The sequence below is a fragment of the Anthonomus grandis genome, chromosome 19 (genome assembly GCF_022605725.1).
Source record: "Anthonomus grandis grandis chromosome 19, icAntGran1.3, whole genome shotgun sequence".
Classification (NCBI taxonomy): Eukaryota; Metazoa; Arthropoda; class Insecta; order Coleoptera; family Curculionidae; genus Anthonomus; species Anthonomus grandis.
Window position 1 is genome coordinate 3,363,612 of NC_065564.1, and position 22,499 is coordinate 3,386,110.

The following is a 22,499-nucleotide window of genomic DNA, read 5'->3' on the forward strand; positions in this document are numbered from 1 at the left end:
TGGAGTAGTTTGAAATCAAGTGAGGGTCGCTATGATTCTGCTGCAAATATTAACCCTTTTTTTTTTAATCCTGTCATAAAATAAACGTGAAATCAATTAGGGCTCGCTGTTATTCTACTGCGAATAACAGCAAATTGGTGGTAGTCTATTAGAGCTTGCTCAGACTGTTCTGTGCAGCACAATGAATTTTTTCGAAATTCATTTTTTAAAAATTATATATTTTGAACTTCGACACGCTGTGAAATTCAAAAAATTGGAAATTTAATTTAGAATAATATTTGAGATGTAGAATGGGTTTTCAGACTGTTCTAAAATTAATTAGAGCTGGCTCAGACTGTTCTGTGCAGCCGAATGATTTTATTAGATATTCGTCTTCAAAAAAATATATTTTGAACTTCGACACACTTTAAAAATTCTAAAGATTGATAATATAATTTATAATAACCTTTGAGAGGTAGAATGGGTTCTCAGACTGTTCTAAAATTAATTAGAGCTGGCTCAGACTGTTCTGTGCAGCACAACGAATTTTTTAGAAATTCATCTCCAAAAAAATGTATATTTTGAACTTCGACACGCTGTAAAATTCAAAAAATTGGAAATTTAATTTAGAATAATATTTGAGATGTAGAATGGGTTCTCAGACTGTTCTAAAATTAATTAGAGCTGGCTCAGACTGTTCTGTGCAGCAGAATGATTTTATTAGAAATTCGTCTTCAAAAAAATATATTTTGAACTTCGACACACTTTAAAAATTCTTAAGATTGATAATATAATTTATAATAACCTTTGAGAGGTAGAATGGGGTTCTCAGACTGCTCTAAAATTAATTAGAGCTGGCTCAGACTGTTCTGTGCAGCAGAATGATTTTATTAGAAATTCGTCTTCAAAAAAATATATTCTGAACTTCGACGCACTGAAAAAATTTCAACGATTGGAAATATAATTTACAATAATCTTTGAGAGGTAGAATGAGGTTCTTAGACTGTTCTAAAATAAGTTAAATCTGGCTCAGACTGTTCGGTGCGGCACAATTAATTTTTTGGAAATTCGCCTTTAAATAAAATATATTCCGAACTTCGACACACTGTAAAAATTCTAAAAATTGAAAATATAATTTACAATAATCTTTAAGAAGTAGAATGCGGTTCTTAGACTGTTAAAATAAATTAGAGCTGGCTCAGACTGTTCGAGACTGAGCGACACAGTGAATTTTTCAGAAATTTGGATAAAAGGCAATTTTGTATACGGCTTACACAAAGGTATTATTTTAAATATGGTAAAGAATCCGGCTCGAAGGACCAAAACGCTTCATATTAAACGTCCTGCCTCTAAAACTGATCATAACATGACATGAATACCTTTACATAAATACATTCTTGTAACATGTAGAGATAACGTATTGTGGGGACATAACGAGGTGCTCGTGTACATTAATACAATGAAGCGACCGAGTCTCCATTGAGCACCTTACCGACAATGGAGGAGCTTCCTCCATATAACCCGACCATCGGTGTTTTTATTTAATTTTATTAAATATATCGGATTTCTCCACGAAATATCGTTTCAGTCAGTTTGACGTAAGCAAATAAATTTTCTACAATAGCAAATGTGTGGAAAAAAAAGCTGAAATTTTGGCAACAACACGGATATAAAACATGCCTGATTGTCGCGGGCGGATTTCGAAAATTAATATTTAATTTCGAAATTTGCAGAGATTTGTCGTCTGCGGTTCGGTTGTTCACTAAAATATACGAGTTGATAAAAATAAGTGGAGTATCGGATCGAGTTTGAAGGACTTATTCGATTACTCAGAGGTCATTTTGGACCACTTGGAGGTAGTTAAAAATGTCAGTGTGATTCCCATATTTCAGGCATTTCATTCAGGTATGTTCCACTCCGTTTAATAAAAATCGTTTATTGTTTACTAACTGGCCTCTACAGTTTTCCCCTTTTTTCCCAATTTCGCTCGGAAAGTAGTAAAATATCGCGAAATTGCCAGTTTTGAAAGCTTTAAAAGCTACAATTACAGGCTATTATACTACACGGACTGCATTAGGCCCTCCATGAAATTTCCTTGATTGGCTATTGTTATAAAACGTTCGGACGCAACAAAGGGCCCATGATTATCGTTTTTCCAGAGGCCCGGATATATCCGGGAACGTTTTATGTTGGTTTTGTTAATTCCGGTGCGTATTTCTCTGGTTTTTCTCACACTTAACTATGAGCCCCATTAACGGAAGACTTATAGAGAAGGTTTCGGAGCAATAATGAGATGAGAGATCCAAGAAAAGTTGGTTAATTAAAGGGGGTCTTTCTGAAAGCATATTTCTGGACACATTCACTTAATTCAAACATAACCAAAAAAACCATTGAAGTCAATCAAAGCCGAATGTTTTTATTCCTATGTCGAATATTGGTGCTTCGACCGCAAGCCAATCAAATGAACTCCCTGGATCTCCGGATTTATCCAAAGGAGACCTCAGGATCAACATCCCCGAAGAAACCAAACCTGTCAAATCAAAACAAATCGATATTTTGCAAGCAGACCGATACACCCCGGGGCGAAATGTAAGTTGCATATCAACAAAATACTTTTCCCTACCGCACCGATAAAATTCCAGGACGTCTATGTTTCCGATCAGCCGCCTCCCCCATACCATACGAGAGAAGCACCTCCGGCATACGAAAGTTCATCCTCGTCCTCATCATCTCGCAATCGTCGAGTAATCGTCATGAGTGACGATTTCGAGGATCCTATTCATCCGGGCAACAGTTGGATGTTCGAGGAGCCGAATCTACGATTTAAGTTCGTAAGAAAAGTGATGGCGATCGTGGCGGTCCAGTTCGCCATCGTTTGCTCCATCGTCGCCTTCGCCATGTTCCACGAACCCACCAAGAGGTTCATGTTGCGTACCTGGTGGCTCTCCCTGGTCTTCTTAATTGTCTTCATCGTCACATTGTTCATTTTGTCATGTTTTCCATCGACAAGGAGAAAAGTTCCTGGAAACTATATCCTACTGCTAATATATACCTTGAGTTTGGGTTACATATGTGCTGCCGGCAGCATTATGTACTCTACCAACGCCATTTTAATTGCCATGGGAGCCACTTTCGGAATCTGCCTCTTGGTGGTGCTGCTGGCGTTCCAGTCCTGGCTGGACATCACCAAGTTGACCCCCATCATGATTATCATCGTTCTGATTTTCATGTTGTTCGGTTTCATATTTGGAATTTTGTATGCGGTTACCGGAAATGTGATTTACGACCTCATATGGGCCGGACTGGCGGTCATCTTCTTCACGGTGATGTTACTGTACGACTTGCAAATGATCTTAGGAGGGAAGAAGTACGAGATTTCACCGGAGGAGTACATTTTTGGCGCACTAACGGTGTTTACTGATATCATGTTCATTTTTATGAATTTACTTACTTTGATAGGTCGAACTCAGTAAGTGTATTTGTAGAATTGCTTAATAAATATACTTTTGTTAGATCTTCTCTTCCTCAAACCTCTGCTGCACCTGTCACAGCTTACGATCCTTTCAAGTTATTCAATTAATATAGACCTTCGCAACCTTCCGAACACATATATATAGAGTCGAATGCCGCACTGCAGCAATATATCTAAACAACGAGCGATATACCTGCCTTTTCCCAGAACATCTGGAAATAAAGTTACGTCAAATTTATCCCCGGAGACCCGGTTATAAATAAAATAAGCAGTGGGAAATCATCTGGGGACGTGAAAAGTTCCCGATTTCCCTTGGCCGGGATGAAGGGACGTTATAAACAGGGACCGGGATTTTCGAAACCGGAATCGACTTTAAATTTCAAAAATATTAATTAGCTGAGCAGGGGCGTGGTCTCAGCTGCCTGGAAAAATGAAAGCATAGGGATAAAATTTGCGCTATATACAGTTTCCTCCGCATAAACTTTTAAATTCGAGTCCGTCATCTTATTTAATTAACTTTGTACGTCGCCATACGACTTATTTCTGTACATCCGCCCGATCCATTTACTCGCAAAATTAATTTTCCCTGGAAAATAGATTTTCTTGAGCCGCGGCGCCCCCGTAAGCCGATTATCTATTCCGGGCCGGGCATTTTTCCCTGACCCCCTCATACAAAACACGGGACCGGGCTTATAAATCACAACTCGCCTTATAATTGGATTAGAGCCACTATATTTCGCAAAATTCTAATCTGGATGTGGAAATATGAAGTCCGGAATGGCCTCCCATCATCTCCAGATTACCTTATTAGGGTGTCACATTGGATTACGTACTGAACACATACGACTGACACGTCATAACATGCCATTCTGGCTTCAAACAGTTTATTGGCGTCCACATTATGTCCGACAGTCCCAAAAATTCCAATGCAACCACCAACTTGTTAGCGAATCAAGAAGATGAACCCCACGAGGGTCCTTCGGCCGCCAGAAGTCAGCCTAACACGATAGCTGTGGCGCGCAAGCAGTTTAACGATGTAATCCAATTTCAAGAACCCAGCACCTCTAAGAGCTACTCCTTTAAAACGGAGATCCGAATTAATATCGTTGAGGAGCCTAGTCAACACTCTTTTAATGATGAAGACTCCACATTGACCCTCTTCCGTGGGGAGACCTCCGAAGCTAAGAGAGGTAAGTGAGGAGCAGGTCCAGTTTCGCTCACTAAACGATCGTCCTTACACAGAAGCTTTATCAGAAGAAGAAAGCTTCATGACCACCGATACCTGCTTGAAAGAAAAAGGCACTGCCACTGTGGAAACTGTCTTGTTCAGTAGAAATGAACGCACCCAACGAGTAAGTTGATCGGCAAGCTCCTCCACTTCTTATCGCAGTGATTTACAGGCTGTATTAAGGGGCCAAAGCGAAGCTCCACCGCCCTACACAAGCCTCCCTCCTCCGCCATACATGTTTCATGAACCTCCCGCGCAGTCCCCTTACTACTCCCATCCCACAAACACTCAATACAATCAAGATCTGATGGTCTACAATGGAGTGTACCCAGAAAACGAATGGATGATTATCTCTGAATATCTCAGACGCTCCTTCACAAGAAAAGTGTTATTCACGGTCGGCTTACAGCTCTCCATGTCAACAGCCATGGTGGCTTGCTCAATGTTTCATCCGACAATGAAATTCTTCGTTAACGAACATATTTGGATGAGTGTGGTCTGTATGGTGGGGTTTACAAGCACTCTACTTCTCCTCGGATGTGTTCCGCCTTGCAGAAAGGTGTTTCCTTGGAACTATTTCCTTCTACTAATCCACACCTTTTCGCTATCTTATGCACTAGCTATGGTAGCCGCAAGTTACCCTACAAACGCTGTACTTATCGCCACCGCTGGATTATCTGGCATATCCTTCCTAATGGCCTTGGCGGCTTTCCAGACGTTATGCGAGGTGATCAGCCCCTCGGTGATCTCCTGTTTAGGGATGATTATATTGTTCGGGTTTGGATTTGCCCTTTTGGTGATGCAGGCGCTCAACAGAGTCATCATGTTTGATCTGATTTGGTCTGGACTGACTGTTCTGGTGTTGAGTGTTTTTCTGCTGCTGGATCTACAGATGCTGTTGAGAGGGAAACGACATGAATTTGCCCCGGACGATTATATTTGTGCTACGGCGGTGATTTTTACTGATGTGCTATTGATTTTTGTGTATTTTGGAGAGATGATTTGCAAGAGTAGGAGGAGGAGGAGCTAAAGAATCAGAGGATTGTGTGTGTGTGCGTGTGGCTTTAATGATTAAAAAACGTTTGAATACTATTCTTTGATTTACTTATAAATAGAAAATCGAATTGATCCTTAGATATTCCCCCTTAAATGCATATTTGTCCATATATGCACCTAACCCGGGAGGCATTAATCGATCATTATTCAGTTTCCCCGAAGTCGATCCAGGTTCGTCAATTTCCAATCAGCGAGTAACAGGAGAGCAAAACGGCGCACGACGAACCGATATTCCAGGTTTACGCCGTTTTCCGGGAACGGGATCGCGTAGCCTGTTGATGCGGCCTTAACGTCGCTCTTTTTCTGCTGGTGTTTATTTATGAATTTTTCATGAAAATATCCGGCAGCTTTTCGGGGATCCCTAGTTAAGACTTGAAATTGAGTGGGAGATCGAAGATCATCTAAGGGAGTAGTTGAGTTTCGCAGGTATGAAATAATTTATGTCGATTCTGGAATAAGATTATAAAGCACACCAGGTTAGGACAATGTAATTGGGAGGTTTAGAGAATTTCTCCATATTTTTTTACATTTTCCATTAGAAGTCTTACAAACATCCAGAGCAGAATTGACGAAGAGAAAAAACATGAGAAAGTGGAGGATTGAAGAAGGGTGCCTGAGAGTATTAGTTTTATAGTCTAACAGGAAAAAAAAATCCTAATAGTAAGACAATTATTTAAATACACACGACAGGTAATACAATAAATTTGGTAATGTAACAAATAACAATATTAAATTCAGTTGCAATATAAAACTAATAGTAGGTAATCCATTAGATACTTAAACAACTAATACTATGTGAAACACCTTCATGTCATCCGCAAACAGTAGAAACTCAATTGTGATACTTGTGAAAATGTTATTGATAAAAACAAAAGTGGAGCAAGGTTGCTCCCCTAGAGGGTACCACTTGATGCAATGCAGTTAGATGATGTAAACCCATTGAATTCCACAAATTGCGGTCGATCTAATAAGTAGGAAATAAAAAACTACTTGAGGTTTATGAAAACCCATTTTATAAAGTTTTTTGGAAAGAATTCCATGGTTCAATCTATCGAATGCCTTAGCAAAATCTGTGTAGATTACAACAAGTTGGTATTTACAATTTATAGCCTCATATGCATGACTGTTGCTCTACACGGAAAAAACTATGCTGATTAGGTAAAATAAGATGTTTAATTTTGTGAAACAGGCTGCTATAAATAAAGGTCTCAGAGACTTTAGAAAAATTGGACAAAATAATGTTTGGGCACCTATTTCTGTCTACTAATTTAAAGACAGGGCAAATTATTGCTTTTTTCATCATCGAGGGGTACAGATTCCAAACAGTTACAGTTATCATCAGTTGCTAGACTTGCTTGACTTAAATGTGAAGAGTTCTTGTTCAAGCTGAGCCATAGGCTTAGTTATGAGGCCATTATGACTCTTTAGGAGATCATTTTGATTGAATCAGTTTTTAAGAACGTTAAAGAAAAAACTGGAGTGCTCACTTATTTGCATTCCCATGAAATATGATTATTTCTGTGAAGCCTTTAATTCACTTTGGCCAGGCCTAAACTCCTACTAAATAATTCGATTTCAACAGGTGCACGCTAACCCTTTCGCAGGCCATTAACCCTCCCGTATCCCTTGCACCGTTGACCCAATTACATTCCGATGCCCACCCAACAACGTACAACGACCATAACCTCCTTGGGAGCATTATCACGCTATTTACCTGATTCTCTCGCCGAAGACATTCCTGCGGTAATCCGGGGGGCAGGACGGCGATCCAGGTCCCGTTCCTACGAAACACCGAACTACACAGGAACGGTAACATTATGGGATAACTCGGGATAAGCCGGGAATCATGTTTGTTTAAAATGGGATTGAGTGAGTCTCACCACCGGCACGCACACACACACACATACACACACGGTTATTTTGTTTACGTTCATTCGGCAGCGGTTCGGAATCCAGTTTTCTGGAATTGGGGAGGCGTCCAGAGGGCGGTAGCTGTGAAAGTGCGATGGGGGGACCTTAGGCGAGCGGAAAATTGAAAGCAAACGGCATTCTGGATTGAGAATTCCAGTCTTTGAGTGGATCTAGTCTGACTAAAGACCTTCTGGCAATCCAGTGCCTGGATAGAAGACCTAAACAGTTTTACATAGAAGAAGCAGTTGCTCAAAGCTATTGATCAAGCCGAAAATGCTTAGAACTGACGACTTAACCAAATAAATGTCTGTTATCCGCGAAAAGTTACATTTCCGCTCGTCTAAGCTGGCAAATTCGCTCCTCCGCTGCCGCCTCAGATCGATAAAACACCAGATCCAGTTTGAAAAGTCACCAAAGTAATAACCGCATTCCGTATTCGGATTTAAACATCGAATTCCTGACTTTTGGCTTGTGTTCGGTAATGAAACTCTGGAAAATCGGGGAGCTTTTCTGGAACAAAAAGGGGGCTCGGGGGAGGAGGGTTACCGGGTTTGCGACTTTTCGGATAATGAGGCCGACGACCCTTCGTTTCGCTTCTTTTTTTTTGCGCTGATGCACCTATTGATTAGGGAGTTTTTGGTTATTTTTTTCTTGAGAGGCACCCGAGCGGAATTTAAATCGTAACAGGGTGTTTCAGGAGTTTCTTTTATGGTTTTTGAGTCTTTCCAAATGAAACTATATGTTTGAAACTTAACTTTTATTTATTAACGTACTGGCTCTTCTTGAGCTAACGTAATAATCCCTATAGTCGAAAAATGTTGACACACAACCAACATTTGTTAAGCGCTTTCACCATTACAGTATGATCTTGATTGAGTGGCGGATATTGCATTCGATTTTTTTTATATTTAATTGCGAAGGTCTTGCAAGGCTTCTATATGGGATCTGACCACGAAAACAGTTACTAACTAGAAAAATAGATCTTTAGTTGCTAAGGGTTGATTATGACCAATAAATAAACAAATGTCTTACCATTATAATCACCACTGGTATACACAGAAACTTTAAGGATTAATTTGGGAGTTTTTTCGACGGAAGCTTCTTCATACCGTTTGTTGAATCTACTTCATGTTTGTGCGTGTACATCTTGTGTGGTTCCAGCTGAATGGGCCAGTACTGTTAATACAACAATAGGCCATATTAGTGTATAAAGAGCAATTATTAGTGACGACCATTTAAGCTAAAAGAATTCAACCTCTTCTTCACACACCATAAATCGATATCGTGGAGAAATAGTACAAAAGTAATACGAGGATTAATTCCGAAATTACATCGTAGATCCTGCGGGTGTGCAAATCGTACCCGGTTTGCTAGGGGTGCAAGACAGTGGTACTATCAAAGCTACTGCAATTTGTGATAGTCCTAGTGCCTGAAAGTTTGAAAATTAGGGACTTAAGGGAATTGTTCGAAGGGTACTTACGTAGTTGCATACGCTCGCCACCAGGATCCATGTTTTGGAACAATTGAATGGGAAAGGACTCATTTTTGACCAGGAATTGAACGAAAATTTAATAAATGTCCAGACATAACCTCTCATTTCACCTGCCTAGTACCTTTTTTTCGACTTTTAATCTTCAGATCGTTATTGAACCGATTATGAAATTTAGGAGTCCACATGACTAATTGTGAAAATTTAACATGGAAATAGGAAAAACTGTTGTACGATTATTAATAAAAATCATATATTAATACTGGTTTTTTGGTGTTTTTAATTTAAATTGTCATTCGTCGTCTCCTTCAATGTCTTTTATAATCGATTTTGCCGCCAAAACTCCTATTACCTAAAAAAAAATGGGGGTGTACATTACTAAGAAATTTAAAAAAAAGTGCCACTTACCTGTGAAGCCATAATTGCAGCGAACATCCCGCTTAGGCTCACCGGGAACATTTTCAAATACGAATATACCGGGACGGAGCAACCCTCTCGGAACATTTTGTTCTTCCTGTTTGAATGTGGGAAGCAACTCTTGGGAATGTGTTCGCCCCAAAACTTCGGATTGTCCAAGCCGCAACAGGAAAACTTTAAAAAACCGTTTAACCCCTGGTAAGTTTTGTAAAACTCCTACGTACTGCCTGCTGGACGTTCTTCACGTTTAAATAATTCCCCGCGAACAAACTGAACAGTTCCTCTTGTACAAATTCATGTGTGCCTTCCGATAGTCCTACGACCAGACCCCAAATGCAAACAGCTAACTCCAAAAAGATAAACACGATTACCACGGTGTTAGTCTAAAAAAAAACATGTCTTTGGAGGTAATACTTTCAATTCTGTTTCACTTACGTCTCTTAAGACGATGGAGTTGTTCTTGTATACAGCAAAAAACATCACAGAATTAGTGATAAACAATGCAATCCCTAAAGACATAAAGATCATCGCCACGTATCGGCTCAACTGGTCAGGACAGACCTTATTCAGCTTGTAAACAGAGCACATCACCAAGAATTCCGAGGATAAACCGATAATTGATAGCGCCAATGCCTGAAAGTTAAAGGGAAATGTTGAAAAACTCACTAACACGCCCTGGAAAGTTACTATTTTGGAAAATACCATGGAAAACATCAATATCTTACAGGAACGCATAGTGGTGAAAGCCTTGTGACGTTTGGACGCGTTAGTGGAGTATGATCTGGATGTGACCGACATTTTTACAGTAAAACTATAGTCCATTTCAAATAGGTAGAGAGTAATTAAACCTTATTAAGTATGCAAAAGGGGTACAGGGTGACTCTACGAGAGTTAGAGTCCTAGAGTTTCCAAATCTGAATAATGGTGAGCGCTCAAGTGTCCCCTACGAGAATCTCTAGAAAATTTTAAAATATTTTTGATTAGTTTTTGAGTTGTGGTAGGGTTTTATTCACGAAACCTGCGTTATCTTAGAAAAATATGAATTAAGTCGTATGACATTTTAAAAATCTCCTAATATTTTTCAATGAAACTAGCTAAGCTAGAGTTTCCAAAGCTAGACAGTGGTGTACGCTCAGGTCTACATTACGTGAGACCCTACTTTATTTAAAAATTATACTGCCACCAAATGTTTGACAAGAGGTACAAATACTAAAACAAACGTTTCTTCTTATTTTTAGTTTTTAAATTTAACAATCAAGTATAACGTGTTCTTAGTCTTAATCGTCGTCGTCTTCCTCCCAAGACTCCTTGATCATGGATATAGCGGCCACAATAGCAATAGCCTAAAAAACAGACCTAAATACCCTCTTAAAAACAACCCAAAAGCCACATTATAACCTGGCAAATTGCTGAAATGATTGCCATACATGAGAGCACAATAACGACGGTGGCCAAATAAAATCCGGAGGTCTCTAAGCAACCGTTCACGAATTGCTTCTTCGAACGATCCTTTCTCTCGAAACAACTCTCCGGTAAGTGCTGTCCCCAGTACTCTGGCCCATTTAATCCACAACATAGAGTAGCTTGCTGGATGTTATGCACGTTGGTGAACATTTTCTTCTGGAAAATCTCCGTTACGTGCTTCTTCAGGTGCGTTTTGGCGCTCTCGTTTAGCACCCCGGACAGTCCCCAGATGCAGAGCACTACTTCCACCAAAATCAGTAAGGCCGCCGTGATTATGAACTACAAATTGATCATTATAAGAGTGACAGTTTCGTAGGAAAGTCTGAGATAACCTGCGGACGGCAGCACCAGGGTATGTCTCACTTACAATCCTCATAAATGCCTTATTGTCCCTGCAGGCGCCAAAGCATACGATAAAATTAAGAACAACTGCAACGGCAACGCTTGTTAGGTAAATTAGCACGGGATAAGCTTTTTGGAAGCTTTTGGGGCAGCCATCGTTGTATATAGCAACGTTCGCTGCAAAGGTTCGCAAGGGTCAGTGCAAATAGGATTTCAATTATTCCAAATATCTGAAATTAGTTAAAGGTTTGAGGGGAGAAAAAGTTAACTCCGCCAAAGTTACCACAAAACAAACTGTTATGTAGTAAACGCATATCTTGATATAACTACCACCGCCGCACATTGTAACACTCAAACAAATAAATTACTGACAGGAGCCGTGTCATGTCACCTATCATGAAACGGGTTCGAAATAAAACGAGAATCTGTAAATTTTTTCGTCATTTAATGCTCACAGTAGCAGTTATACAGTTTCAAATAACAAATTCGTTTAAATACTACAAAATAGTGAAAACTTTCTACGACATATGCGCCACAGCGTCATAGAAAAGCTTTTCTTGGATCACCCACATTTATTTAGACCTTAAGTAAGAAAAACGCGAGTTTTTCTGGTAACAATTTATACACATACAGGTTGAAAAATAAGGTTTTTTGATTTATCATTTTTTTTTACAACAATTTAAATGTACAGATAAATTAATTTTCTTAAGGCCCTCGTATTATTAATTTACGCTTAATTAGTACAGGTAGCTTAAAAGGTAACACTGGGTCTCCGCTATCACTTTTGTTCTCTCAGAGTAATTCCTATTGTCTCCTTAGGGATAAAAGAAACGGTTTTGTATGGGTGTATCAGAACTTCTACTTTATCTACTTTGGATTAATTAATAGCCTTCTGGAGCTAATAATTGCTTTAGGACAGAGTTTCTTCATTTTATGGTGAAAAATGTTGTGAATGAAGGCAACGCTGACGTAAACCCGGATAACGAGTTAAATGCTAAAGTTTGAAAAAGATTTTGTACCTTGAATTGTTTGTAAGGAAATTCCCTAACGATAACTGCAAACGGATATGAAATCTGGCTATTATTTTCGAACTTCTCAGAGGAATTGTCGAAGCAACTCACTTAAAGGCACCATGTCTCTTTGATGAAAGCTCCAAATAATTTATGATAACTAATTAAATGCTTTATATCAGAAAACGTTTAATACCTTGAATCGTTCCTTAGGAAACTCCTTAACGATAACTATAACCCGATGTGGAATATCATAATTATTTTGGAGCTTACCGGAGGAATTGGCAGAGCAACTCTATTAAAGGCGCCATGCTTCTTTAGTGAAAGATCTCCATAATCTATGATTACTAATTAAGTTCTTCATATCGGAAAACGTTTGATACCTTGAATTATTCCTTAGGAAACTCCCTGGGGATCACTGTAAATCGATATGAAATTGGATAATGACTTGGAAAGTTATTAGAGGAATCGTCAGAGCAGCTCTCTTAAAGGCACCATGCCTCTTTGGTGAAAGGTCCACATAATCTATGATAACTAATTAAGTTCTTCATATCAGAAAACGTTTGATACCTTGAATTATTCGTTAGGAAACCCCCTAGCGATACCTGCAAACAGATGTGAAATCTGATAAATATTTTGGAACTTAACTGAGATATTGTCAGAGGAACTCAATTGAAGGCGCCATGCCTCTTTGGTAAATGTTCCACATAATCTATCATAACTAATTAAGTTCTTCATATTAGAAAACGTTTGATATCTTGAATCATTCCTTAGAGACCCCCCTAGCAATAACTACAATCGAATATGAAATCTGATCATTATTTTGGAACTTATCTGAGGAGTTGTTAGAGCAACTCAGCTAAAGACATGACGCCTCGATAACCTAATTGAAATTTGATAATTACCAGAGAAATTATAGGAGTATCCTAGTGAGAGATATGTCCCTCTGAAGGTCGAAATTCTCTGGAACAAATTCCGTTTCGTTGCCAAAATATCAGGGTTTAGCCTAGTCCTAAAGCATTTTATAGCTTCCAAGACCAAATAAACAGCTTAAAAATACACCAAAGCACTTAGTAACCAACGTTTTATTGTACGTTCAAAGCGCGTTCAATATCAATTTGTAGTGCTAAAATGCTCGTTTTTTTTTTGTTTTGGCAGTACAGCATACGTAAATGCCACATTTTCACCGAGAAATCCGAACATTATCATATCGTATCTTATAAGTACTCCATGGTAACAATTAATATACTTTCTAAAATATCAACTGGTTGATTTTTACACTGGTAAAACGGTTTAATATCTAACAATAAGATGCCGGGATTTACGGACCTTTGTGCTTACTTCGTGTACGAGGCGCTTCCACCTCGTTGTACCTGGTGCCACTCATACGAGGTGTGAACAAGATATCGATAACGTGAAGTAACAGAAGAAGGAGAAGCAGAAAATGAAGATGACAAGAGAGAGGTCACTTGGAGCCTGAAGAGCTAGATGCAATGTGAAGAAAAAAGAAAACAGAAGAAGGTGAGGGAATGGAGGAAGAATCTGAAAATTCCACTGATGAGATGCTCAAGGAGGCAGTGTTCTGGATTCTTTTAGCACCTAGCAGAAGAATATCCTCGATATCCTTTTAAAAAGCACACCTTGAAGTTGGACTGCAAAAACTGTTCTGGATTAAAGGGAGTTTTCGTTGCAAAATGAAAATAGCGTTAACATATCTGGTTCACACCTCATACGGAACTTCCTCGTCTTGCGCGCAACAACAACAACTACAAAAATATCAGCCTTCATTATAAAAAATCAATTTTGCCTCTCGAATCCCCTTTTAACAGAAACAAAAAAATAATTTAACTACGATAAACTGCAACGGTCCTACTCTAGTAAAAATTAACGTTATTATCAAGTTTTAGTGCCGTTTTCGGTTCACTACGGTCCTTGTGAGCATCTCTACTACGAAAGTACTACTAGTATGGGGACAATTAGAGGGATATGGCGTTACCGTTTAACGTTATATCCCGTCCAGGGTCCCGCTTACTTATCTTCAACCGAAAAAATAAACTATATATAAACATAAAAACAAATAACAAGTATTCTACAAAATAACAGCTGCCTTCCGCGGGGCAGGACTTAAGGGAGAATATTTGGGAAAAAAATAACGGTCTATTCTAATATAGAACGTTAAAGACCGACTGAAATGCGCGTGACGGATTTTATGGAGGATTTTCCCAAATATTTCCCTAGAGCAAAAAAAAACGAAAGTTCTGGGTTCTCTAATACTACACTACAAGGTGAATACTACATAATGTGTATGTTTTATATACAAATGTTTGGTTGCTTCTTATATGGAATACCGATTCGATGGTGAGGAGCCCCTGGCGCTGATAAACCCTCTCGAAAAAAAAATCAAAATTCTCCCAAAAGCCTCCTCACACCCGTCAAACCGGTGCCAGTGATTGAGAGCCGAAAAATACCCCGACCGTCAGTCGAAATATTTTTAAGCACTCGATGAAATGAACAATTTTCTATTATCAGACGATTCCGGCGCTATGTTGCTAAAAGAGGAGGTGGAGGCGGTTCCTCTAGACGTCTTCGTACTTGGCCAGTTTGTTCTGGAGCATGAGGTTTTCTTTTTTCAGTCGTTCAAGCTCCTGGCGTAGTCCTACGTTCTGGAAAAGTCAGGATATGAGTTAACTGAGCTTTCTTAGAAGTAATTGAACGTTCACGTTGTCAGAGTCATGGATCAGACTTACCTCTTTCTCCAGGTATCCCGCTCTGAGGGCAATCTGGTTCTCCTTCATCCGACGGGCGTCCCTCGACCTCTTAGCCGCCAGGTTGTTCTTTCTCCTCCTCGCCCAGTATTTGTCGTCTTTGAGGTCGTCGGGTACGAACTGCTTCCGCGACTTCTTGATGATCGGCTGCGGTTTGAGGTCCTCATCTGAAAAGGCCCGTGTTCGTGGATCGAAGTCTCGACAACTCGAGGTCATCGACAGCGCTTCAGAAAAAACTGCATTTTAGACCCGTTAGTATATTCTGTGATAGTGACCGCGTGTAGTAAGGAGTGTGTCAGTGTTACGAAGGCCTTACTAAGCTTCAGCAGTTTTTAACATTGAGGTTCAGTCAAGAGCTTTGAGAGGTACAACCTAATAACGTCCTTTTCAATATGTCATCGTCTCTTGCTTCTTTATCGCCCTCTTCACTTCGCTGTACCTCCCAATTTGAGTGCCTCAATGTCTTGTGTAGTCAACAACTGACACACGTGAAGGCCGAAAGGGAAATTTCAAAGAGTTCGTAAAATGCAATTTTTACTGTTGGTTTTTTTTTTGGCGAAGTTTAGTAAGGCTTCTTATGTAAGCTGAACCTTGGAACTAGGTTCAATTTACATAAATTTAATAAAAAAATTAACCTCTTAACTAGAAATACATTAAAGAGCCAAACTGTATGTTTTAAAAACCATCTAGATTAAGGCGAAACCTACTTGAATCAGCCGGCGAGGGGGGGTTCATGGTGTCCGGACTCATGCAGTCACTCGGACTAGGAGATCGTTCCCTTTTGGGGACGGGGTGGGCTCCTGCGAGGGGTCCGAGGGCCCCGTGGGTCCCCAGGCCGTCCATCGACACCCCGTTTTCCGACAGGAACTCGTCGAGGTCCACGTACTAAAAGCAATAGAGACGTTAGAGCTCATTTCCCGACCTATTGGATGCTTAGTTCTTACTTTGAGGTCTGTCTCGTAGGATTTGTCCCATAAGTTGGGCCCCAGGAAGGCAGTTTGGGCCTCCACGGTGTTCCACAGTTCGCCGTCGTCCTTTTTGTCGTCCCCCAGGATGGCGCCGGCCAGTTCTTTGATCGTCGAGTGGCCATGGCCGTTGTGGTGTGAAGGTTTACTGTTGCCTGGAAAAAAATACGTGGAATTAGATTTTTGTTTTCTGAAGCAAACTTTCTTGATTAGAACTAATATTACCTGGTATTGCAAAACCCTTCTCATTGTTTTTTCTAATATGATTATTACTAGCCGCCAAGTGCCACATATAATAATAATAATTATACAATAAATTATTATAATACGCCGCAGAAAACATATTATTTTCAGTAAACTTTTATACAATAAATACCTACTGGGTCACCGACGGTTTAAATTTAGCAGTTATGCCAATAAAATTACAAAAAACCATCCGCAGTGTAAGATCTCGTCAACAAACTGGTCAGGTATGTGGCTGTAATGAATACAGCTCATGTATAGGATGATACAGTTACGATTTTGATTATTTATTCTCTGTCTTTCTTTTATTTTTATGCTTATGGAGGGCTTGGAGTATCTGTTCCATGATCTTGTCTTTTTTTTAAGCTCTTGCTACTTTTAGATAGTTGAGGTCATGCAAATTAATATTTAAGGCCGTTGAAATCGATTGCCAGGCACTCAAAGTAATTTCCTGTTTGATGCAGGTATTCCAGATGATTTATTTCAATAAACTGTTGCCATTTTATATTTTTTTACCATGACTGCTCCTAAATGGAACGGCCATCCCGGTCACCAGATTTAATCTCCATTGAAATAATAAAAAAAATTCTATTTAACTCGTGGTGTAGACAGAAAATTAAAACTACCCGGTTAATATTCAAGGCACTTAAGACTAATTTTCAGGCGCTCAAAGTTTTCCAGATGATTTCTTTAAATAAGCTGTAGTTAATTTTATTAGTTTTTTTAGCATTGCTGCTCTTTCTAAATCGCCCCAAATGGGACGGCCATCCCGGTCACCAGATTTAATCCCCATTGAAATAATAAAAGTTTTATTAATTTAATTAATGAAATAGTTCGTGATGTAGAGATAAAAATAAAAATACCCGGTTAACCTTTCGAGGTAAATAATTTATAGCGTGATAAAAAGGCGATTTATTAAAATTTTTCATCGGGGTACCACCCGACTCGGCGGTGTGAGAAAACGTGCTTTTCGAATTTAAATAAATCCCTGCCGTGTCCATATTGGTATAATACCGAGAGATACACGTTAATTGGCTTAATAGATTTATATACGCGCCGAATAATTTCCTGATTTCACTTTCGGAAAATATAGAAAATTTATAATAAAAACCGAGAGCCGAATGACTATTAATTCTGTCAAGGTCAAGTTTAAATCAATTTGTGCAACAAAATGTGTTTATTTACAAGGTTACAACTATTCGTTGTCCGCGAGCGCAATTATCGTTGTAAAAGTACAATAAATGTTTGAAAAAATCGCTTCTGTCCCGGCACCTTTCAACCGTCGGATAAGCAATTATTTTATTGTTAAAAGTGGCTTTGCTTTGGGTGACTTGGCAAGAAGATTTAATACGAAATAGTCTTCTGTTGGCCTTGGAAACCACTGAAACCTTAATACCGTTGCAACTCGTGGAATATCACTAGCACATTCAGCAGATTAGAAAGAAGCAGATGATCAAGTCAAAGTATCCTGATTTTTCGGAAATTTCCCTCGACAAGACCCAGATTGAACATTTAAACTCTTGTCCTATTGTCGTCACCAAGAACCGTTTGACATCCTTTTGCCACATAAAATTTAGCCCACCGAACGTCGTATTCTTCAGGTCAACCGAACTCTTCGACTATCTTTGGCCTTTTCAGGTGCGTGGGTGTAAGTCCACTCACCACTTTTACTTCCTTATCGCTCTTCGTGCATAGAAAGTCACGTTGAAACAATTTTTTTAAACGAATTATGATCCCCCATTTGGCTTATGTGACCTTGAGTTAAGTCTTGACACAAAAACAACCTTATTCCTGCACCTATTAGCCAGCTATTTGAAAAAATTGGCTAATGCATTTATGCATGAGGCTCGGATTGAGAAAAATATTCATAGTAATTAATAGACCAAGAAGTACGTTCAAGATTAAGATCGGTCCAGGTGGTTGAAATATTAGCACCTTGTCCCTAAATTAAAGGAAACGTTAAGTCATACCATCAATTTGTCATCAATACGGACTTAATTGGGTTACGTAAGAACTTACTGGTTTTGCACGCACGTGAGGATCAGAGCAAGACACCTCCTGCTACAGCTGTAACTGACCTCAAGGACCCCAAAACTCGATTGGGCATGTGTTTTTCTCATTTCATCTGGCTTAGTAACCGACCACAAGACGAAGAAGCGAAGAGCTCTTCGTTTTAACAGCTGTTGTTGCATACAAATAAGTTACGTAACGTGAAACAAGAAAAAAGCGACACGGTACCCATGCTTAATTTTGTATTTTTCTTCTACGAGAGCGGCACTGTGTAAGAGAAATAGTTTTTACAATGGAATTACAAAGTGGTAATCCGATCATTCTCGTTTTGCATAACGAGCATCAGCATAAAATGGATAATAAACCAAAGGGAAATGCGGAAATGGGAACCTGGTTACGCTAAGTAAGTTAGTGGTTCACGGGAGCAGGGTACCAACTGTGACGTAATGGTTTGAAACATACTTCCCAGACGGGTCAGCAAGTTATTGAAGGATGTGGTAGTATTGCAGTGGGTCAAACCAAAAACCAATTTGAAAAAATAAATAACTTTCACTGTATACTAATTATTACGGCATATCGTTACGTGGTTGCATAACCCGCTGGCGTCCATCTGCTTTTGGCGATAATTCGAGCCCACTTTTCACTTTTCTCACAACGCGAATTTCCGATATGATTAATTATCGCCATCGTAAATGAGTAAAGGTGCTAGCGCGTTAATTAGCAATTGCACTGGCAAATAATTATCTTTTTTGAGATAACTTATGTTAGTTTTAGTGGCACTTCCTATATATTTTATACTGCTAGGACAGGCCTTTGTTTTACACAGACTTTCTTATCGAGTTGATAGCATTATTCATTAAAGGAGTTAGTCTAGAGGCATAAAATTGGAAGTAGAGTTTCTGCATATAACTCTCAAGGGCTGTGCCAAGGATTATTGGAAAATTTCAAGACTTAACTGGAGAAAATCGGAGATGAAAGACTTGCTATGTGGACTTCTCACTCAGTCAGTCACATTATTTACAGTTTTTCTTCAATAAATTAACTTGGAGACGTGAAATATTAGGTATATAGAGTTTCTCTGTATCACTGGTGAGCACTATGCAAATTATTATTAAAAAAATTCAACCTAACTGGGAGGAATTCGCAGATGATGTCTTCGCCTAGATATTTCTGACTGAGCCAGAGACACTAAACAGGGTTTCTTTAGGAAAAGTTAACCTAGGCCCATAAAATGTCGTATAGGGTTTCTCTATAACACTGGTCAGCGCTGTGCAAAATATTATTGAAAAATTGCAACCCTAACTGGGGTGAATCTGGAGATAACGTCTTCGCCTAGGGCTTTCGGACTTAGCCAGTGACACTGCCCAAGATTTTTTAAAGAGAAGTTAACCTAAAGACATGAAGATTGGTATAGAGGTTCTCTATGGTCCTGGTCAATATTGTTTAAAAAATAATTTAAAAATTCCAACCCTAACAGGGGGAAAATGTAAGTGATAGTGTTCGCCTAGCGATTTTTCATTGATTGCCATGTATACTGCATAGAATATCTTTAAACCAAGTTTAAATAAACATCCTCGTCTGCCAAGGTTGCATGCATATTAGTACAAAAACATAGTACATATCCTCTTGGTACCTTCCTACCAAACGTGGTGCACAAATGGTTTAGTTACACGTTGGTTTTTCGTTGATTTCATCGAGACCGTCAAGGTCTTCCACTGTTCCAACAGTTCTTCTTAAGTCATTTAAAAAAGAAAGTCCAATGGGCCGTTTCGTAAGCCCTGCGATCGGTACCGCCGAAATAAAACAAACAATTTCACGAAAGTAGGAGAGTCGAACTCGCCAGTAGGTCAACGCGTTTAACGCCGATGAAAGTGAGATTTCGTAACTTCCTTCTTGGGAATTTTGGTGTTGGTACTGTTTGGTTCTGACTGGGAGGGTTCCTCGTGTAGTTTTTCGTAACCTAAAAAGGCGTTTCTCGCCGTCAATCCATCAGGTGATCCTCCCTACTAGATTCTCAAGAACCGACAGCTGACCCACTTCAAAAGTAGGCAATTTAATATTTACTTTTGCCATATCCGCGGATATGATTGAATAAATAAACTTTTACTAGCGAATATGTTGTAATCGTTGCACAATCCCGGCAGGTAACACTTTCCTGTGATGTGGCGTTCAAAATCGATTACTTTCTCCTTCAGTTGCTTAATGCGTAATTTTGCTTTAGCAGATTTTTCTATTCTGGTTAGTCGCTTTAGTTCTAACCCAGTAATCCCAACGTTTTGCATTTATAAATAAATTTTCCTTTGCTGCCACATGGTGCTCCATGTGACAAGTGAGCTTAAGGTCAGAACGTGGTATTAAAAATAGTCAAAAGGAATTTTCGCAGGCGCGTTCATTATCATTCACATCACTTGGTTGACAATCTATTTATCAATCAAATGGTGACAGGTTACCACCCGCCGTTATACCAAAAATAGTTCCAAAAAGCCCACTTAAACTCCCATATTATTCCCAAAAAGGTAGCATAATTGCATTTAAAATGCATTTAATTGACTTGCTAAAAGGAAGCAACCTGTCACGGATTTATTTAGTACCCGATTCATAGATTATCTGAGATATTGGTAACTTTCACACGTGGTCTGTTAATGTTTAGTTTTGAATTCGGAACAACGGCTCAGAACCTTTTTGTCCTGATACAATGCTTTCCATATCAGGAGTGGTCTCGGGTGCCTGCAATCAAAGCCACAATGAACCAACACGAACCAGGAAGAGAACTCAGACCAGGAAAAGACGAACTTTCATTTTCACCACGACCGCAACGCGGTAGACTGGTTCAGTAGGCCAGTCGACGGAGAGTGCATGAGAACCAATTAGTGACTACGTTTACAGAGCATTATTTTAGTCTAGAAACATGAAATTTCCAGGAGAGTTTATCTATAGAAGTCTTCAACACTGTAGAAAATATTACTGAAAAGTTCCAACTTTAACTGGAGGAAATCGGAGATAGAGGTCTGCGTTTCGGCACTTCTGACTGCGCTAGTGACACTATTCACGGTTTTTTTTAGAGTAGTTAATTTAGAGACAAGTAATTTGAAGTAAAGTTTCTTTATATCACTGGTCAGCAGGAAACAAAATATTAATTAAAAATTTAAACCCTAACGGGGGGAAATTTTAGGATGACATCTTCGTCTACGGACTTTAGACTTAGCCAGTCACATTATTTGTAATTTTTCTTAGAGGAGTAGAATCAGAGACATGAAACTTAGTACGGAGTTTCTTTATACCACTAGTCAGCACTTGGCAAAGTATTATTTAAAAATTTTAAGCCTAAAGGGGGGAAATTTTAGGACAGCATCCTCATCTACGAACTATAGGCTCAACCAATCATAATATATGTGGTTTTTCCTAAAAGACTTAAGCTAGAGACATAAAACTTTGTATAGAGTTTCTCTGTATAACTGTTTAGCGCTGTGTAAAATATTATTTAAAAATGCCAACCTTAACTAAGGGAAAATAGAGATAAACCTGTTCGGTTATAGATATCTAAGCAAGCCAGTCACTTGATTAATAATTTTTCCTAGATAAGGCAACCTAGAGACGCCAAATTTGAACTAGAGTTTCCCCATACAATTCCCCAGCCTTGTACCACCAAAAAAATTGCATTTTCTTGTAATTCACACATTTTTGGGTCGTCTATAGCGAATGTAAACATATCCAACAGTTGCATTAAAGAAATGCATTCGCTATTGCAACATACCGGTTACTTATCGAGGAAATTACATGTACTTTTCCTTTTTGATTACTACTTCGTAAAAAAAAGGGGGTTTTTACACCATTTTTTGTTGTATACAGGGTGTCCAATGGACTCTGTACAAGTCAATCAACAATAGCTAATTTGGAAATGGGTGTATCGTCCGGCAATTTGTTATTAACAAAACCCAAATTGTTGATGCTCGAATAACACACCTGTTAAATGCGCATAAAAGGACGTTGAAGGTTGCACCGCGCCAAAAATAGCGAATAACGGATACGCAGATTTTTTTTACTAAACGTTTCCATATATCTTGGCCATAAAATCTCGTGTTTTTAATGTCAATTTCGCGAAAAATCACCTGGAAATAAACAATCCTGACCTAAGACGTTTGACGGGT

General features: G+C 39.0%; 2 protein-coding genes and 3 long non-coding RNA genes across 10 annotated transcripts in view; 2 read left to right on the forward strand and 3 right to left on the reverse strand.

The window, feature by feature from the left end:
* LOC126747478 (uncharacterized) overlaps positions 1-3,586 on the reverse strand; it is a 47,661-nt gene extending 44,075 nt beyond the window's left edge. The window contains exon 1 of the long non-coding RNA XR_007664219.1: positions 3,431-3,586. This is a non-coding gene — a long non-coding RNA (uncharacterized LOC126747478). The remainder of the gene's footprint in view (positions 1-3,430) is intronic.
* LOC126747480 (uncharacterized) overlaps positions 1-9,403 on the forward strand; it is a 48,230-nt gene extending 38,827 nt beyond the window's left edge. Inside the window, exon 2 of the long non-coding RNA XR_007664221.1 lies at positions 8,985-9,403. This is a non-coding gene — a long non-coding RNA (uncharacterized LOC126747480). The remainder of the gene's footprint in view (positions 1-8,984) is intronic.
* On the forward strand, positions 2,344-5,807 carry LOC126747474 (protein lifeguard 1-like). 2 transcript variants are annotated; one of them, XM_050456138.1, is made up of 4 exons: positions 2,344-2,568; positions 2,622-4,641; positions 4,694-4,803; positions 4,852-5,771. In XM_050456138.1, exons 1-2 carry the CDS (start codon positions 2,404-2,406, stop codon positions 3,450-3,452), a joined length of 996 nt encoding a protein of 331 aa, XP_050312095.1. In that variant the 5' UTR covers positions 2,344-2,403; the 3' UTR covers positions 3,453-4,641; positions 4,694-4,803; positions 4,852-5,771. The 2 variants fall into 2 exon arrangements, with proteins under 2 accessions (XP_050312095.1, XP_050312094.1); XM_050456137.1 differs by lacking the exon at positions 2,344-2,568 and having other exon boundaries at positions 4,289-4,641; positions 4,852-5,807.
* On the reverse strand, positions 8,389-11,635 carry LOC126747479 (uncharacterized). The gene is made up of 9 exons (XR_007664220.1): positions 11,384-11,635; positions 10,951-11,295; positions 10,240-10,895; positions 9,988-10,185; positions 9,777-9,935; positions 9,544-9,726; positions 9,127-9,487; positions 8,679-9,075; positions 8,389-8,614 (listed from the first exon to the last, which is right to left on the reverse strand). It is a non-coding gene; the product is annotated as an uncharacterized LOC126747479 (long non-coding RNA).
* A 149-nt stretch (positions 11,636-11,784) lies between these two features.
* Positions 11,785-22,499, reverse strand: part of LOC126747475 (hepatic leukemia factor) — a 29,120-nt gene continuing 18,405 nt past the window's right edge. For 2 of the 5 annotated variants that reach the window (XM_050456142.1, XM_050456140.1), the window contains 4 exons: positions 16,078-16,253; positions 15,841-16,018; positions 15,116-15,369; positions 11,785-15,031 (listed from right to left, as the gene is read on the reverse strand). In XM_050456142.1, the coding sequence (XP_050312099.1) occupies positions 14,945-15,031; positions 15,116-15,369; positions 15,841-16,018; positions 16,078-16,253 (695 nt within the window). In that variant the 3' untranslated portion in view covers positions 11,785-14,944. Of the gene's footprint in view, positions 15,032-15,115; positions 15,370-15,840; positions 16,019-16,077; positions 16,254-16,323; positions 16,492-22,499 lie in introns of those variants that run through there. The other 3 variants (XM_050456144.1, XM_050456141.1, XM_050456143.1) reach the window with 3 other exon arrangements.

Bases quoted from the DNA above. Each gene is read 5' to 3' on its own strand.
- LOC126747474 (XM_050456137.1), top strand. From the start codon at position 4,353: ATGTCCGACAGTCCCAAAAATTCCAATGCAACCACCAACTTGTTAGCG. The intron at 4,642-4,693 runs GTAAGTGAGGAG...GTCCTTACACAG, and splicing joins GACCTCCGAAGCTAAGAGAG to AAGCTTTATCAGAAGAAGAA. The intron at 4,804-4,851 runs GTAAGTTGATCG...AGTGATTTACAG, and splicing joins GAAATGAACGCACCCAACGA to GCTGTATTAAGGGGCCAAAG.